This window comes from Streptopelia decaocto, assembly GCF_964273445.1.
Source record: "Streptopelia decaocto genome assembly, chromosome: 2".
In the NCBI taxonomy this organism is placed as follows: Eukaryota; Metazoa; Chordata; class Aves; order Columbiformes; family Columbidae; genus Streptopelia; species Streptopelia decaocto.
The window spans coordinates 95,653,665-95,673,183 of record NC_138655.1 but is presented as its reverse complement, the minus strand read 5'-3'; the positions used below and the strand labels follow the sequence as shown (position 1 = coordinate 95,673,183).

At 44.6% G+C, this 19,519-nt stretch overlaps 2 protein-coding genes across 3 annotated transcripts in view; one reads left to right on the top strand and one right to left on the bottom strand.

The window, feature by feature from the left end:
• Positions 1-1,290, bottom strand: part of KDM1B (lysine demethylase 1B) — a 28,847-nt gene extending 27,557 nt beyond the window's left edge. The window contains exons 1-2 of the mRNA XM_082046361.1: positions 1,193-1,290; positions 947-1,013 (exon numbers count right to left, since the gene is read on the bottom strand). The gene's annotated coding sequence lies outside the window, so the exon portion shown is untranslated. The remainder of the gene's footprint in view (positions 1-946; positions 1,014-1,192) is intronic.
• TPMT (thiopurine S-methyltransferase) lies at positions 1,265-13,248 on the top strand. Of its 2 annotated transcripts, none has more exons than XM_082046363.1 (9): positions 1,265-1,352; positions 1,839-1,966; positions 3,017-3,109; positions 4,170-4,302; positions 4,799-4,851; positions 9,764-9,838; positions 10,589-10,674; positions 12,264-12,308; positions 13,103-13,248. In XM_082046363.1, exons 2-9 carry the CDS (start codon positions 1,944-1,946, stop codon positions 13,216-13,218), a joined length of 624 nt encoding a protein of 207 aa, XP_081902489.1. In that variant the 5' UTR covers positions 1,265-1,352; positions 1,839-1,943; the 3' UTR covers positions 13,219-13,248. The 2 variants fall into 2 exon arrangements, with proteins under 2 accessions (XP_081902489.1, XP_081902488.1); XM_082046362.1 differs by having other exon boundaries at positions 1,839-2,000.
• Positions 13,249-19,519: the final 6,271 nt, after the last annotated feature.

Here is a 19,519-nt window from a genome sequence, read left to right as displayed (position 1 = left end):
CTTTTTGAAGAACAAGCAAACATCGCTAACTCTACTAAGCTTTATATGACTCTGCATCCTATGAACGTTATCGTATAAGCTGAGGAAATAAGCCCTTTAAAAGGAGAGAGAAAGAGAGAGAGCTGCATGACACACTGTCACATTCTGTTAACATTTCATCTGTCTGTAACGCGTGGCCTATATGGGAGAGCTTTGTGGGGTTTACCTATACAGTTCACAGCAAGTTTGTCTTGGGAGGGGGAGAGGAAAAAAGGAAAAACAGAAAAAAAAAAAGAGAAAAAGAGAAAAGAAAAAAAAAAAGGAAAAAAATGGAAAAAGAAAAAGAAAAAAAAGGAAAAAAAGGAAAAAAAGTAAAAAGAAAAAGGGAAAAAAGGGAAAAAGAAAAAGGGGAAAATGGAAAAAGAAAAAAGGAAAAAGAAAAAGGAAAAAAAGAAAAAGAGAAAAAGAAAAAAGAGAAAATAAAAGAAGAAAAGAGAAAAGAAGAAAGAAAACAGAAAAAAAAATAAAAAAGGAAAAACGAAAAAGGAAAAAAAATTAAAAAAAAAGGAAAAAGAAAAAAAAAATTTAAAAAGAAACCACACCGACACTTGACACAGAGAGGAAACCGGAGCAGCCGGATAAACGAGGGAAGGTGGGACCACGACGTGCGGACACCTTGAGAGCTCAGGCCGGGTCCGCCGCCGGCGGGTCTGACAGCCGCCCGCCCCCTCCCCGGGCCGCCCCGGCCGCAGCCGCCGTCCCCGGGCCAAGGCTCAGCAGCGCCCGGCGCCGCGGGGGCCGCGGCCGTGACAGCTGGCGGCCGGGAGTGCCGGGAGCGGGGTCCCGAGGGGGAGTCCCCGGGGGAGGGGTGTCCCCCAGGGGATGTCACCGGAGGCGCCCCGGGGGTGCCGGCGGGCGGCGGGGGAGGCACTTGCGGCCGGGGCAACCGAGCCGCCTGGCAACTCACCTCGGGGCCGGGTCACTCGGGGGCCGGAGACCACATTCACGCGTGTCCGCGCCGCCTCCTGCTAGAGCTGCAGCGGGGGAGAAAAGGGAGGAGAAGGGGGAAGGAAAGGAGAGAGAGAGAAGGGGGAAGGAAGGAGGAAGCGGGGAGGTGAGGAAGGGGCAGCGCTCGCACCTGCCCCACCGCCCGGGGAGGAGGGGCGGGCGCCCCCCCGGAGGGCGCTGCAGCCGGGGGAAGGGGGTCACTCACCGCCGCCGCCGCCATCCGCACTGCCATCCTCCTCCTCCCCGGTGCCGTGCACCCTCAGCCCGCCTCCTCCTGCCGCCGCTTCCGCTCTCCGCGGTGCGTAGCGAGGGGGAGGGCGGGGAGGCACCGCCCCATCCCCGTGGGACCCGCCGCCGCCGCGCAGGTACCGCCGGCAGCCGGGCGGGGGGCGGCCGGGGAGGGGTCGTGGGGGAGGTGCTGAGCCCGGCTGGGTCCTTCCAGGTCCCCTTCTTCGCCCCGAGCCGCTGCTCTTGCCCGCGGGGTTTGCATGGGAGGGAAGTGTCGGCATCTACCGAGCGGCGGCGCCGGGCCTGGGCCTGCGGGTACCCCCGGGGCAACCGGGCAGCATCTGGGTGGCTTCCAGATGGGTGAAAAACGGGAGGTCACCGGCGTTTCCGTAATGCTGAACAGGGCGCGTTTGGGCAGGTTTCACTCCGGAAATAACAAACAAACAAACAAAACACCAAAACCCAACAATCCAGTCGAAGCCACGTTCAATCAGCTACATTTAAATAGACGCCAAATAATAATCTTTCAAACTGCACTCATTTTATATTTGATCCTAGGAAGCGAGAGCCAGTTCCAAACTATTCATCAAGTGGGGTTAATTTTTCTTTCTTTTTTTCCACAGCTACTAGCACGCCCTGGGGACGATGGCCCGCTCGCCAGATGCGTGCAGGATCCTGGAAAGCACTGATATTGGGTCACAAAAAGACAGAGTGGTGACTGAGGAGGAATGGCTGCAGAAATGGGAAATGGGTAACATTGGGTTTCATAAGGAGCAAGGGCATCCGTACGTGACTTGATGCTTCTGCCTAAGCTGTTTAAAGAAATGTTGTGAGAGGAGGGACTTGACTCATTCAAAAAAACTCTCAACTGAAAATGGGGCATTTACAAAAAAAAGTAAAATTATTTTATACGCTTGAAAGTAAAATAAATATTATTGTGGCCTGCTTTTGTCAAAAAAAAGGGGCAGAAAAGAGAAAGGATTGCATTGAATTTAGAACTTTTGAATCAGATTTTAAACTATAAAGCTTGAATAGAATCATAGAATAATTTAAGTTGGAAGGAACCTTCAAAGCTCATCTAATCCAACCCCCCTGCCGTGAGCAGGGGCATCTTCAACTAGATCAGGTTGCTCAGAGCCCCGTCCAGCCTGGCCTGGAATGTCTCCAGGGATGGGGCATCTATCACCTCTCTGGGCACCTTGTGCCAGTGTTTCACCACCCTCAGTGTAAAACATTTCTTCCTCATGTGTAGCCTATGTCAACAGTTTGACTAAGAATCTTAAATTTTCTGATGCAGAAGCTCTGCATTGCCATTTGTAAGTTATGAAACTGGGGCCTAAAACAATATGCAGAGAGCATTGGAGCAATTATTGTGCACTGAAAGACAGGTACCTAAGAGAGCAAACCTGTTACATAGTCTTGCAACCAATGACAGTTACATTTAAGACCTGTGTAAGTGATTTGATAGACACAGAAGTTTAATAATCATTATGTTTAAGTTGTCTGTTGTGACCTTCTTAGAGGTGGGTTGGTTTGTTGGTTTACTTGAAAAGACAAATATACCGAGAACAGAACAAAGAAAAATGTGTTCTTTTTTAACAGAAATTAAATTTACTTCCTAAGTAGATGGAAAGTAAATGTTTTTATTTTATGTTTTTACTTCTAATTATATGAGCAAGTTGAACTAAGAACCTGTACTCCATTGTGGAGTTTGCTGTTAGCCGGTGTAGTGTGTAGCATTGGGCTTTCAACATGTCAGCACAAATACAGCGTTAAGTAAAACATGGCTGTTCTTCTGCAGGCTCTTACGGAAGTACCTGGATGTTCTTTTAAGTGGCAGGAGTGGACTGAGGATATTTTTCCCACTTTGTGGTAAAGCAGTAGAGATGAAATGGTAAAGCCCGGATTATAAGAGCAAAAATCTTACTTGATGTGGGGAGGGGGAAGGGGAATTCCCAGCCTTATGTTGGCCAATGGAAATGTGCCGCCTCTCGGCTGGTAGGAAGGCAGCATTGCTGGAGGCTGGAGGGAGGAGGAAGTTTGGTTTCATTTGCTGGTGTTTTGTATAGTAGCATAAATGGGATGGATAAGGACTAACCTGAAAGTCCTCCTGATTGTCCCAGGTTCAGCCTGGGGAATGCTGAATTTGTGACTGAAGCTATGCCTTTGCCACTGCTTCTTTTGATGGCGATGCCAGCTCAAATTGCCTGCAATGGGGCCACTTGTGCCAGAGCATGTTTTCATGGGACCATGTGGCATGTCACACTGGGAACTTAAGTGGTTTGGGCTAAATATAACTTCCTCTTTTTTTAAACTGATTTTTTCACTTTTACCTTTTTTTCACCTGGATTATATTTATAATTAGAAGCTGTGTAAGCTGTTGATTGTTTTCTTGGAGGGAGGTTACACAGACCGAAAAACCCTCATTGAACTACAGTCCTCAAGGAATCAAATTAGCGCCAGCTCTGCGGTTTTATCACGACGACCGCTTGCCCGGCTGACGGCGAGCTCTGACGCGCGTTGCTGTGTCGCGGAGCTGCAGCAGTGAAGAGGTTACTGCTCCCCCCTGCCAAAGCCGCAGAGGCAGCTGGGCGGGCAGCCGGCCTCAGCCGCTGCGCTTCGGAGCAGAACACGTTTCTGTAAGCTGAAATGGACAGTTTCTCTGTGTAATCGCCTTTTGTTTTCATCGAGTTCACAGAAATAAATTATTAATCTAAATAAAGCCTGTAAATCCTCATCAGCTGTATGCTGAGGGGCGCTAATTTAAGCTCCAGTCGCAGGGGTGAGGTGCTCAATATAACGCAAACGCTCCAGAGAGTCAGAGTTAGATATACCAGTGCATCCTAAAACCAGGGTTTGCCTAACAAATAGATGCTGCATGGGAGATACACCTTTGGTAATGGCCCAACCTGTGAGCGTCACGTAAACTTGGGACCTCTCTGTGCTGTGTGCAGGCTGGCAGACATGGGACACACTGTTGTTGGTGTGGAAGTCAGCGAGCAAGCACTGAAGGAATTTTTTTCAGAACACAGCCTGCCTTATTGCGAGGAGCCAGTGCCAGAGATTTCAGGAGCAAAAAAGCTGCAGGTACATTTTGTGCGTTGTCAAATGGTCTGGTGTGGTTAACCATGCAATGCAGGCATAGCTGAGCAAACAAGTCATTCTGCTTTTATGTCTCTTGTCTTACTGGTAGTCATTCCTCTCTCCTGAAGAGGTATGAAAGGAAGCTCTGAGTTGTAATTTTGGACTGAGAAGTTCTTCTTTTGAGCTTGTGACTTTGGCCTTCTTATGACACTGAAGCACCTGAATGTAAAGTAAATGTATTTTAAGGTTGGACAGTTGCCTGCCTTGAGAGATCAGAACCTCTCTGGAGGGGGTCAGGAAAAGTACCTCAGTAAAGAAAATCTAAAAATGTTTCTCAGAGTTTTTCCCTATTACACCTAAGTGTATATTTTAAAATAGTGTATGTGAATTTTTTAGGATATAAAGTAGGATATAGGATATAAAGTAGGATATACACCTCTATGTATATATTTAATGATAGTTTGCTGATAGCTATTGTTTCCTTTTCTTTTTATTGTAGAGTACCTCTGGGAACATTTCTCTGTACTGCTGCAGTATTTATGATTTGTCCAGGTAAGATTGCACCTTGTGATTTAGCATTCTGTATAATCAAACATATTAATACCGCCGTAACACCATCATATTATTTTGTTTGAATCAGCCATAAAGATTTGGAACAGGTACTCTCAAGAAAATTCTTATTAACTTGTATGAGAAATGCGAATAGCCAATCTCCAACAAAAAAAATCTGTTCTTGACCATTAGATAAAAATTCAAAGCAAATATTCTTAAATGGGCTTCTTGTTCTAAGCTGTCCTGTAAAATTAGATTGGATATTAGGAAAAAATTATTCACGGAAAGAGTTGTCAGGCATTGGAACAGGCTGCCCAGGGAAGTGGTGGAGTCACCATCCCTGGAGGGGTTTAAAAGGCATTTAGATCAGGTTCTTAGGGACACAGTTTAGTGCTAGAGTTAGGTTGTGGTTGGACTCGATGATCCTGAGGGTCTCTTCCAACCGAAATGATTCTATGATTCTATGAAAAGTTACACAAAACCATGTTTGCTTTTACAGTAAAAACAAATTATCTTTAATATTATTGATGAATTCTATGAAGCCAAACACTAGCACAATTCCTTACTCAGAGTAGCTTAGTAAAAATAAAGAGAATATACCCAGAGGTGTATTCTTAGACAGCTTTTCCTTTATCTAAGTACTAAATGTATTTTTGCCAAAGTATTGATTAACATATGCATAAGTAAGCTGTACCCATTGATTGTATGTGTCCCCTGCTTAACATACTTTTCTTGATGGGCTTAAGCCACATTACATCTCTCCAGTATATGTGGCTACTTAATATATTGTCAAACACTGACTCTGCAAGTATCTTAACAATCATGTCTAGACTTACCGATGTCTTCTGAAGGATTTTTAGTGCTAAAATGTCTATATTTCTTAGTTAAAAGACACAATAGAAAATGCAAAATACTTCAACACAGTCCACACTACTGATTCATGAAAAATGTTTCAACCCGTTGTGGTCTGTGGCTCCAAGCATCACTTCTCCGATTTTTTGGTAGCTTTGCACCTGACCTTCTGCTCAAGTGTCAGCTGGTGGGGGAATTTTAAAAATTGTTGAGTTGTACAGAGACTGCAGGAGGACTTAGGACTCTCTACAGCCTCTAGCACAGAAGGCCTTGCCTTGGACGGTAATGCATCTGGCTTATTTATTTGTCCTCAGAAGTGTCTTAGTGGTGTTGGCAACAGGTGTGTTTAAATCTGTCCTAAAATGTCCTCAGACCTAGACGCGTGCTGGAGTAGTTGTAGATTGGAGAGCACGCAAGAAAGTGGTGTTGTTTCTGGTTTTGTAATGTGTCGGTCTTGTAGGAAGCTGAAGGTGCCCAGAGTCCTGCACTATAGTTCCCTCCTCTTGTAGTTCTTACTCAGACATGATTTTCACTAAATCATAAGGTTTTGGTGAAGTTTTGTGTGTTTGTTTGCTTTTCTTACAAACAACTCTCGTTTGTTTCATGGCTGTTCAATAAGAAGATGGTCAAGTCTTAAACTTTACCTGGATGGGCTTTTCAGAGCTAGTACGTATACAGGTCTAATAGGTAGTTTAGGTCATCACAATATGGTGCTTGCTATATGGGTTTTTTTTAACCTGCATAAATAGGAAAAAAAGTGTTCATTACTAGAGTCCAAATTCTTTTAGACAATAGACCATTGCTAAGACTTCTGCTGGTGTGGCTGACTCCAGTTGGTTTGAAAAATGTGTATATGTAACTAGCCCTGCAAAGCGAGTGGCTTGGAACAGATGGGCTGTATATGAACGTGGTTTTGTAGATACTGCCTGGTTTCCTTCCCTTTCTTGCTCCTGCAGTGTAGCTACTTGCTGTGTAGATCCCTATAAATCTTTGCTGTGTGTTGACAAATTGCCCAGGAATTGCTTAAGCTTCTTGTCAGCAATTTTTGAAAAATTTAGATCCTACGTTTTGTAACAGGTAGCATGGTAAAATCTTTAGTTTCTATCATAGCATGATTCTAATAATACTATGAAATAAACTAAAAATAGGTAATTAATTACATTTTCCATGCATATTACTGGGTCCAGTACATAGTTTGTCATCCACAAAATAAATTGGCAGATATGCGTTCTGGGTGTATGGTTCTATGCTGGGTGCAGTTATGGTGAAAGTATGAACTGCATTTCCTACAGCAGTCAGCAGATACCTGTGAGTAGTGAAATGCACACACTCTTCTAGTTTCTATATACAGACAATTTGATTAATTACCCAGTAATTATGGAAATTAAATTAATTTCTCTCTTGCTGAGGCTGGCCTGCAAACAAATCCTTTTGATCTCCATTAGCCTAGCATTCATTGGAGGAGAACTTAAATGTGCTCCTGACCTTTGTCAGAATGAGACATTTCAAGGTCTCTTTCTAGTTAACGAGTAACAGGAATAACTGCTCTTTGTGGGAACTCTGGGACATATGTAAAACAGTTACATTACGCAACCATTGTACCTCCTCATACAATTACGGCTGCAAAACTTTAAGGAAAAAAATTAAAATTGCATTAACTGAAACTACTAAACATGTGCAGATAGAGAAATTCACAGCTTTACTGTGTCAGTCCAGTGGGATTTCTTCAGATGTGTGAATTTCTGCTTTACAAGTTAATTTTTATTAGTTGTATTAGTATCCAGACTGTAATCTCTCATGCCTCATGCCATATAAACACATAGCAGGAGATAATGTGGGGCTAAAGTATTGGGTGGTGATACAGTGAAACGTATCCCCGAGAGGAGCACTTTCTAACACTTTAGCCTCATCCTGACTTTACATCAAGATGAAAGACAGCTGTGTACCCTTTTCGACCTTTTCCTCGTGGCTTGCTTCTCCTCAGAAGGAAGTTGGATGTACAGATGGACAGGGAACACCCAGATGCTCAGCAGGTCCTGAGGTCTGAGCAAGCAGGAGACCAGGACTAGGGCAAGGCCACAGCATGAGGCTGCCTGCAGCACGCGATGTCTGTAGGCCCTGATGAAACTGGTGGGGAGTAAAAGACATGAAATGCCTACATGGAGCTGCCACCACCACCATTCCAGTTAGAACTGATTAAAGTTAAGAAGAAAACCAAGTACGGAAAACTTCAGGAGCTTGCTTAAGGTCATACAGCAGACTCAGCTATGCAGAGACGAGAACAGCTGCCAAGCCTCAGAACATCAAGCTTGTCACCTGCCCCACTAGACTTTGCTTTGACCCCTTGTGCCCGTTGCATGTTTAACTGTCTCTTTAAAGATCTCCATTCATTTAAGAGGCTGGTTGTTTAAAACAGATGCTTAGCCTTGGCAAATTTTAAAAGAAGTCAGGGCTTAAAAGTGTTACCAAGTCTCATCACAGTAGGGTGGGAAATACAGGATCAGCTTCTGGATTAGATGCCAGAGACTTAGCAAGGCCATTGCAATGAAATTAGCATCGGGCAGGGAGAAGAAATTGTCATGGTTTAACCGCAGCTGACAACTAAGCACCACATAGCTGCTTGCCCACACTATACCCACAGTGGGATGGTGGGGACAATCAGAAGGGTAAAAGTGAGAAAGAAATTTGTGGATTGAAACAGTTTAAGAATTAAAAACAAATTTTTAAAAATTGTGAGAGGAAAAAAAAAAAGGAGAATAAAACCCAAGAAAAGCAAGTGATGCAAATGAAAACAGTTGCACATCCCCAACTGACCGATGCCCAGATAGTCCCCAATCAGCGGCCCCTCACCAACTTCCCTCCCAGCTTTATATGCTGAGCATGACATCTTATGGTCTGGAATATCCCTTTGGTCACTTGGGGTCAGCTGTCCCAGCTGTGTCCTCTCCTAATTTTTTGTGGACCTCTAACCTACTCCCTGGTGGTGTGAGGAGCAGAAAAGGCCTTGACTCTGTGTAAGGCCTGCTCAGTGGTAGCTAAAACATCCTGTATTATCAACACTGTTTTCAGCACAAATCCAAAACATAGCCCCACACTCACTACTATGAAGAAATGTACTCTACCCCAGCCAAAACCAGTTCAAAAGTGAAGAAAGAAGTGGTCAGTTAGACTCTGACACTCCCCAATAGGCAGAAAGGTATTGCACAATTCCATACAATAGTATTCTCACTAAGTAAACTTCTTTCAGACTTTATTCAAAACTATGCATTTCACATTACGACTACCTTACTCTCTAAACTCCTGTTTTAATAATTACCAGAAACAAGGCTCTTTCTTCCCCCACTCAAAGAACCTCATCTCTAGCATCACTGTGACTGCTCTTACCACCTGTCAATAAAGGCACTTCCCAATAGTCTTGGCCACTTGCAGGTTTTTGGTGGTCACTGAAGCCATTTGCCAGGAATAAAAATAATGTCTGTGGCAGTGGTAGCCTGAGGTGAGCAGCAGTGTAACTTAGCTTTTCTAACATTAAACAAATGGCAAGCTGAAACTAACTGTCCTGGGCATCTAGCTGGGAACTGAAGTCTGTAAAATTACTAAGTGTGCTGAGTTGGATGATGACGCAATGAGGCATCTTCCTTAACCTGCATTTTAAATCACGTGTGGGTTTAGAAGGTGGCCAAGAACTGAATGCATGAATGCAGGTTAGTGCTGCCTCAAGGGTCACGGCAGGGTACAATTGCCAAAAATCCCAGCCTGTAGCCCAAATGTGTTTTAGCTACTTTCCTCCATCCCTGCCTTGTCTCAGCACCCACTAATCATGGGGAAATGCTGAGCAATTCCAGCACCTCTTTGCTATTGCAGCAGGGCCATGTACCAGGGGGGTTTCTTAGTTTACAGTTCATATTGTTTTGGATCATGAAAATGCTGGACTCTAACAAAACAGTAGTGGGGGATCTGCACAGCTAGATGGAGAATACTTGTGATTTCACAGAAGTATCTGAATAAAAATGAAGGTGCTTTTTCAGTATGTTTATGCCTTTTCCTCATCTCTCTGTAGCTCAATAGTTGGCAAGTTTGATGGGGTTTGGGACAGAGGAGCTCTAGTAGCTGTGAATCCATGCGACAGACAACGGTTAGTAAGTTTGCCTTGTTACTGTCTTGAATGTATGCAGTGACACGTTTTTCCTCCTGCCACTTGTCGATGAGTCCTCTTTCATTTAAAGAAGTAACCTATACAAGTTCTTCTCTACTGCAAGCACCAGCTGCAGTTGCTAAGTGCTGTACTCATGATTTGTGAACTTCCTTCAAGGAAGCCGCCCTGCCTCTTGGTGGGAAAATATGTGGTTTGTTGCAACCCAGCAGAAGCAGAGCTGCAAGTCTCATCTGAATTTTATTATTTCCTTTTTACCCCATCTGCTTCTCCTCTCTTTTTTCTTTTGCCCCTTGCTTCTTTATTGCAATTTTTCATTCTTGCCCATAGCCAACCCAAATACATTTTGACCCTAATCCCAGGATTTTTTAATCAGATACATAATCTTGAATTCACACTAGTTTTAAAAGATCGGTACTGTATTTGGTACTGTATTTTAGAGTGCGACAAAGGAATACTACGTTTTGCCTGTTACTTTTGAGATGAATATGCAAAAAAAAAGATAAAGGCTTGTTTATGAGGTGCAAATAGTAACCTTTATTTGAGGTGTTTCATGTGTAGCATGAAATTAATGCTCATGAAATTCAAACTAAACTTTGCTTAGTTTCTCTGCAGTTCAGTTCAAGTTGTCTCTGCATAGAAATACATTACCTCTTTCACTGAATATTTTGAACGCTATGCTTGAAGGTTTTCACAGTTCCAAAATAATACAGTGTAACTTTCTTCTTTTAGCTATGTCAGTTTGATGATCACCCTAATGGAAAAAAATTCTTCTTATCTCCTTGTTACAGTTTCATATGATCCAAACAAACACAAAGGTGAGAACTTTACACTGTTCATGTTTTGATTTTGCATGCTTTAGTATAAATGGTATATAGACGTGATAGATATGTATCTTCCCCAAGTTTTTTGTGAGCATAGCTTTGTCAGCTGAACACACCAATACAACTGTGTGTTAAAAATTTTAGATGTTGAGACTAAATTTGCTTTCTCTCTAGCATTCAGACATGTTAAGGATAAATGGAGGACAGGCATGGTATATTATTGAAGAAATTAAACTGGAAGCGTGGCTATGACAATGAAACTGGAGGAGTGGATGTTCGGCATAACATCCTGCCTGGCCCAGGGAGCTTGAAGCACTCCCAAGAACCTTGGCTTCACTCTTATTACCTGATACTTGCAACCCAATGTGCTGCCCATTTTATGCTTCTCTCCCAGCCTCTACCATGGTCTGAATATGCTTGGAAGAGGTGAAATTCTATAAAATCATAAATAATTTTTTCCTTTTATAACTTTTATTACATACCTAAGTCTGAGGTATTTTGAAATATTTCTTTTTAATTATGAACTCTCAGAAGGAAAATATTTCTTGCTGCTTTTAGGCTCTTCACCATAATTATCCCTGAAAAAATAGGTCTTGTTATCATAAGCAACAACAGCTTAGTTCATTGCTCTCCCTCTCACATTATGCAGCTTTTACCTTTAATTATGCCATTGTATTAATAGCATAAAGCAGTTGTGGGATGGATTCATTCAGCGCACAGGGAGTGCTTGTATCCACAGCATGTTCATGACTTCTCACGATGTGGCTACCCTGGCTGCAGTCTGGAGGTGATGCAGCAGCAGCACCTGAAGCTGTCTGGTGGCCCACCAAGGTGCCACAAGCTCTTGGACGTGGTGTCTTCTGGTTCCTGCAGATGATGCTACACACTGGAGCCCGATTGCAGGCCAGGTGCTGTGAGTGATGGCGCTGGCTCTCCTGCTGCAGTGTGAATGTTTGTCTCTGTATCAAAAATAGCGTGGTCAGCAGGACAAGGGAAGTGATCCTTCCCCTGTACTCTGCTTTGGTGAGGCCACACCTGGAGTATTCTGTTCAGTTCTGGGCCCCTCAGTTCAGGAAAAACATTGAAGTGCTGGAGCGGGTCCAGAGAAGAGCAACAAGACTGGTGAAGGGACTTGAGCATAAGACCTATGGGGAGAGGCTGAGGGAGCTGGGGTTGTTTGGTCTAGAGAAGAGGAGGCTTAGAGGTGACCTCATCACTCTCTATAACTACCTGAAGGGAAGTTATAGCCAGGTGGGGATTGGTCTCTTCTCCCAGGCAGTTAGCAATAGGACAAGGGGACATGGGCTTAAACTCTGCCAGGGGAAATTTAGGCTGGATATTAGAAAGAAATTCTTTACAGAGAGAGTGGTCAGGCATTGGAATGGCCTGCCCAGGGAGGGACTCACCGTCCCTGGAGGTTTTTAAACTGAGACTGGACATGGCACTTAGTGCCATGATCTAGTAAATGGACTGGAGTTGGACCAAGGGTTGGACTTGATGATCTCTGAGGTCTTTTCCAACCCAGTCAATTCTGTCTCCTTCCCATGTCTTCTCTCTGATTAGCCTCACTCATTTTCTTTCAGGCCCACCGTTTTATGTTCCTGAATCTGAAATTAAAAGCTTGTTTCGTAAGTAATATTTCAGCTAACCCTTACGACTTTTTTCCCAAAACACATAAATGTGTTTGTATGCTTCTGCCTCTCCCTGTGACCACTGATAGTTATTTGCTTTTTAGCTAGGAGGTGCAGTCGTGAAAAAATAACTGTAAAAATAAATACCACTTAGCCACAGGGATGTTGCTGTCAAGGAAAATTCTCAGTCTTTCAAAAAATATGAAGAAAAGCCAAGAGAAAGATACTGTCTCTTTTCTCCCCTCGCTATCTTTTCATTCTCCCAGGATTCATACTGCATTCAGTGATCCTGTAGCTGCCATCTTAGTCCCGTTTAACCATTTTGTCTTTCTCTGCACCTCACCACCAACTACCCTGGTTTTAATGCAAGGCCTTTGCACACTACTTCTACAGTTTCTGCTGTACTTTTGTAGCCAAAGACGAAAAGCGATGTGCCATACAAAGGAAATACCAAATGTACAACCCAAATCCATCAAAATAATGAAAGTTGGAATTATGGTGGGAATTTAATTTTAAAAGTTTCTACTGAAATGCTTTGATACTGCACTTACTTCTTCAAAATATACATCTGTCTCAGACCCCTACAGTGTATGTGCCTGGTGAGTCATTGGCATGGACAGTTGCATCCCAGTGCAAGAGAAATGGATAAGTTTTTTCCCAGTGCATTTGTGTCCCTGTGTTTGGAATTGTGAGGGAATCTGTGGATAAGATACTTTTTTTTTTTTCCCTGACAGTTTGCATTTTCCAGTGACTAATCATTCAGTAATATGTTACTCTTTCCTCATTTTCAGGTGACTGCTGTGAAATTAAGTGTCTTCAAAAAGTTGACGACTTCTCAGAGAAACACAGACAATGGGGACTAGATTATTTTCTGGAGGTGCTATATATACTGAAGTTTGTAGCTTGATTTAAATTTATTTTAATAACTTACCTCCCATGTTGCTTTTGTTTTTGTCTCACCTTCTAAAATGAGGCATGTTTTGGGGCACTCTTAAAGCACGCTTCAGCATACATAAAAATGCCTGTGCAAAATTTTTGTCCATTTTGCCTACCAAGCCAGCTCTCCTACATAACTGCCTTCACTCTCTTGAGACACACACGGCTTCTCTTCAACTCCATGCACAAACAAGAATGTTTAAAATGTATCTTTTTCTTCCATATAAATTAAAATCATCAGAGCTAGAAAAAAATGTTCCTCTTCCTTTTTCGATGTTGCCAGTTGATGCTGACTGCCCAGTGCACTGCAGGTCAACCTTGGCAACTGGCAGCCCTGGGAGCAATGATGGCTGCCATTCAAATACTGATTCCTGCGACACTGGCCTTGCACCAGACAAAGGAGCTGAGTGCAAGAGGCAGGACGTTGGTGCAAGTTGCTTCTCTCCAACCCTGTTAATCATGATTAGAGTCAGTTTTGGGCCCCTCACTACAAGAAAGACATTGAGGTACTGAGAGAGTTCAGAGAAGGGGAATGAAGCTGGTGAGGGGTCTGGAGCACAAGTCCGATGAGGAGCAGCTGAGGGAACTGGGGCTGTTCAGCCTGGAGAAAAGGAGGCTGAGGGGAGACCTGATCGCTGTCTACAACTACCTGAAAGGAGGTTGTAGCATGGAAGGCGTTGGTCTCTTCTCCCAAGTGGCAAGTGATAGGACAAGAGGAAATGGCCTGAAGATGTGCCAGGGAAAGTTCAAATTGGATATTAGGAAACATTTCATGGAAAGGGTTGTCAGGCATTGGAACAGGTTCCCAGTGACATGGTTTACTGCCAGCTTTTCTGACAGATAAAAGGATCTAGTGCAGCAACTTCTTTGCAGTCTCTCGCTCCTGAGCCCCCTTCTTCAACTCTTCTTTCTTCTGGAGACAGGAAGGCAAAGCGTGTCCTGTCCCTGGGAGCCCACACTGTACCCTGCTTGTCCATGGCAAGAGCCAGCACCTGCCATTCCTCTCCAAAGACATTTATGCACAGTGATTAGTGGAGCAGTGGATCATGGAAGCATAAGCTGCAGTGGACATGACTTAGAATCAGTTCTTTTCTTGTCCATGCTGACAAAATAAAACCAGCAATTCCTTACATCATAGAAATTCTCCTAAAGTAGTAGCTGCTCCCAACATCTCTCAAGTTTTTCATATCAGAGGAGAACAGATGCAGCCAGAACATTTCCTCTAATGACTGCTCTGAACTACACAGGCAGGCACAGGCAGCTCCCAGTGCCATTAAATACACACAGCACCACTTGGTGGTGAAAGCAGAATCACCATTGACATGAAGAAGAAGATTTAACACCAGCCCTCTTTCAGCTTTGGTTCAGTTTGGTTTTTTAACCCCTTGAACATGAACTGGGTCTGGTCTGTCCATCCTCACTTGCCAAATACCATTCCGGTGCCTTCACTACAAGAAAGTGGAGCTACCGAGCAAAACAAGTCCAAGAGAGCTGAACCTCAAAGCCAGCAGAACCAACGGCTGCTGAGCACCACACAGATGCATCCACTTGGAGGAGCTTCCAGAATTCTACAGCATTTTATCACATGGTTTCTGGTGACACAGCCTGAAGATACGTTTAAACACATGATCCAGCTTAGTATCTGCCTGTACCCCAAAGAAGAGCAACATCAGCTCACAACTGGTGTTTTCTACAGACCTGGGCCATAAACAAACACACCAGACACAGAAAAACCAAAGGCTTAGAGCAGCTGAAATACAACTATTACTTCTCAATTCCATCAACCAGTTAGGAAACTACCTATGGCTTGTGCACTTACAGAACAGAACACAATAACTAACAAAAAGAAAGTCTTTGATTCGGAAGAGATCAGCGCGTCTTTACAAGAAGTCATGAGTTCAACACACAAAGTCGCTATTCTCATTAGCAACGCACCTTCCCTGAAGAGGAACTCCTCACCTTTGATCAAACGTCAGCTGCAAGAGTGTGTAAACAAAACAAAACAAAGCAACCCACACCAAAACCAACCCACACCCCAAAAGCTCTATTTACATTATACATCTATATAACATGTCTTCATAGATGATAACTCTTGAACTCAGACTTCAGGTCCTTCTCCTCCAGGAACCAGCTATGAAAGATAAAAACAATTTTCTGTTAGTGCCACACATTTGAGTTCTACAGACCCATAGGCGACAGTTCTCATTTTACAACATTTTAGCAGATGGAGACTTCAGGGTTGACCAAATAAGCGGTTTTTATATTCAAGATGATCTTACTCTCCCAACAGATGAAGTCAGTTACTGCCAGACAAGCAGACAGAGAAGGCTTAACAAAACAGAAATGAGCTCCCAGAGAACACACGTTTTGGCTTTTGTCTTTGTTATTCAATTCCAGGAAACAATTCTGTCTAGAAACGCTACAGTTCATTTCTAAAAGGACAAAGAACATGCTTCCTTTCATGAAGCATTTCTCCAGTCACTCATTCTTCCCCAGACTGGCGCAAGACTGGGAAGGTGGTTTCCTCTTGTCAACTTCTAGCGCTATGCACAGTCCAACAAGTAATAGAGCCTGAACCCTTCTACAGGCAGCAGGGAGCCAGGCAGCACTGCACTTTCCTGTGAAGAAAGTAAAGAACTGACCAACAGAAAAAGAAATACAAAAGGAAAAACACAGATAAGGGACAAAAAGGAGAGCCACTCCTTTCACTGACATCTTCTCAAGAAAGAGCTGAACACTTCTAGAGACAAAGAGCTGAGCTGCCCTTGGGACTGACCTAAGAAAAAGACTAAAGCACGGGTTCCCATGTGGAAAACTTGTCCTCAAAAGACACAAGATCTAATACAGAAACATGTTGTCTTGCTAAAAATCTGCACTCTCACGAATCACCAGCTTCTGCTTCAAGGACAGCACACCACCAGCTCCACTGGATGGGAGTCACTTTTCCCCATACAAGAAGCCACAACATGCACCATCCCTTAAGGATGAAGAACAATAAGCAGAGCACAAAGAGGCTTCAACATTCAGTCAAGATAGCACTTGCTCAGACACACAGTGACGAGGTGCAAGGTGGACAAGACAGCAAAATGGAGATTATTCCTTCCTCGTTCGCACACAGCTGCCTTAGGCTGAAGTCAGTCTTACTCGTCCCACAACATTAGGAATGCCCTCATGCAGGAATCTCAGAGTTTGCAGCCATCTATGCAGACAAGCAAAAAACTACTGTGGGTCTGTTCTTCTGGTCCTTAGGAAGTTGCAGAATTCAGCTTAGGGATGGATAATCACAAGATTTAACTACTGGTTCAGAACTGATCTACATACATCAGCACATGATAAACTATATATTGGAACACTTCTGAATCGGTATAATCCAACAGACATCCAGATCTTCTTTTCGGAGTACGTCAAGGTACAACTCTCTGGGCATCACATGCTGTCATAATTGCCAAATGACTTGATGAGCTCATAAACATCCAAACTGCTGCAAATACAACTCTATACATACGATAATGGATGAAATGCAGATGTATCCCATCCTACACCGTTATGCAGGCAAAGACTCATGAACTGTAGGAACCAGCCTACAGACTGGGCAACAAAGCCAGTGCTTCCCTTGCACACCTGAAGACCAGAAAAGCATCCACCAAAACAAAGTTAGGGCTACGCTCTCTTCATGGGTTTTTTGCGTGTTTTAACTGTAACGTGTACCAAGTAAGGCAATAAGATCACTTTTCCAGCACTACTCACACATTGATATGCCCCAGAAGCTACCTGAAAGTAGCTTATGGAACACACCTGTCTGCAAAGCTCAGCTTGAAGTAGTTAAACTAAATTACCGATTGCTTTACAGGCAGAGAAAATAAATGCATGCAGCATTTGAGCAATGATGACTTACCATTGTTATGTTCTTTCCATTGAGCAAAATCTGGTCTAGATTTGTGATTCTTCTGCCCTCAGGTGGAATCTCACTGAAGTAGCATTAGAAAAAGGAAGTAAGAACAACCAACCAGGGACAATAACTGCAGCCTCGATTACAGAACTGACATACATCTCTGTATCAAGATATTTGCTGGAACTAACAAATACATTAGCCACACTGCAGTGTAATGTTGATAATTTTCTTGACCTGGCAACCAAAAAGATCCATTGCACGCTTCTGCTCAGCATATCAAGATTTGCCCTCTAAGTCTCGGCAATTTCTTCAATATCACCAATAATCAACACAGGTTTCAAATAGCAACATGGCATGACAAAATAATACATACTTCTCTTTAAGTCCACTCCTTTTTTTAATCTTTGCCTAGACCTTCAGGAAATGTCAAACCAAACTGACTACTGAGCAGTTCGACACACAACCCACGCAAAATAAAGGCTACCAATTAGGAACCCGATGACAAGTATCAATCGTGCAACTGCTACTCTATGGCACGGCTGCCCTGAACCCATCGCCCCCTAGAGATGAAGGCCAAGGGAGCAACTACTCAGCTGGCAAATATTCCAAAAACACGTTTTGCTCACAGATCTTACAGCAAGTTTTCCCTCAGCAAACAAAAGATTAAACAGCAACAACAAGCAGAAATAATACTCACAAGTCTGAACCATCTTCTACGGGATTTTCCCGTACCGGCCGACACGGCCGGACCCGGCGGGCACACCCGCTGCCCCCGCTCCAGCTGCCCGCCAAGCGGCGGCGCCGGCCGCGCCACCCACGCGTGCCCACAAGCGGCCTCGCCCTCCCCGCCCGCCGGGCACAAGACGGAGCCCAGCGCAGCCCCGCCCGGGCACCGGGACAGCGCGGAAGCGTCGCGGCGCCGGTTCCCGAGCGGCCGCAGCAGCAGCAGCAGCTGAGAGGGGCTGCTGCTCGCCTTGGCCGCCATGCTGGACACAGACCCGACCAATCGCTACCGCCTCCCGCAAAGACCGACCCAGCAGCCCCGACGAGCGGATGGCAGAGCCGTCGCTCCTCGGCCCCGCCCCGTGTTCCGGTAAACGCGGGAACGAGCGGCAGTCGCGCGCTTTGGCTGTCTCCCGAGAGAGAGTTGGAGGGAAAACTCTTCCCGCCCCCTGTCCCTTCTCCTCCGGCCGGGCAGCCTCCTGGAGCTGCCGCCGCTGCAACCGCTGCCGACAGCCCGCTGGCCGCGATGTGCCAGCCCACCCTTCCACCGGGCTTTTTCTTGTGCGTGGAGTGTCCGGTGGAGACTTTTCAGTGCTGTGTGTCACAGCTATTTTAGGTGCTGATTTTTTTCCCACCCTATTTTCTCATTAACTCACAAGAAGGTTGTTGCAAGAAGGATTTCTGGAAACGCTTGAACATCCATAGAATTGGCTTGGAGCCAAAAAAGCACTGTCTCTTCCAACACGTTTTGCATTCTTAACACTACAGCACTCAAGAAAATCGGTATTTCCACTTCTACAGCCATTGCACATTCTGTGGCGGGTCAGAGTCCGGAAGAACCGAGCCTTCCTAAGCTCTGTCCTCTGCCTCGGAGGGTGACGCTCCCTCCAGAAACGCCCCCACCTCTCAGAGCAGGGCCAGTGCTGCTGTCCCGGGGCTGCAGGCTGGGCTCTCAAACAAGCCGAGTTCCCAGGGCGCTCCAAACAACTCGGCTTTCGGCTCCTGGAGTGAAATGCAACCTTTGCAACCACCTGATGCTGCTGCCCTGCGGGGCTGGGCACAGGAGCCCTTCGCCGTGACCAGGGCAGGGAGATGTGTTGCCTCTCAGGAGGCAGTGACGACCTGGTTCAGGAACAGTACGGCGACCACACCCCAGGTCGCTCGGTCCATCAGCACACAGACACTAATGTGGTGGACGCCAAATGGCGTTTTTTAACAGATAACACAGCGTTATATACCTTAGGTTTACAGCGTCACTTCCATCTGCTTGCCTCACATACTCCTACCTAACTAGGGAGGGGCTACCATCTTTCCGTACAGCGCGAGATCTTCCGGCCACCAGACCCTAACTACCCACATTTCCCCCCTCCCTATGCAAAACTAAATTAGCTAAAAAATGTAACAGTCTTAAAAAATTTTGTGCTTCTACCTTAGTGCAATATTTTTGTGAGTAAAGTGATCACAGTGAACGGTAAGGCACTTTAAATTGGTTAGAACTAGGAGGTAATAGTGTACAATACTGTGTAAGTAATCTTTAGAGGTAGATTAAATAATGTTAGCAGCAAGACACCATAGACTGGTGAAAACTAGAGAGTGACGATTGGTAATGGATTGTAACTAGGGATAACTAGGGATAACTGGGGATAACCCTAGGTAA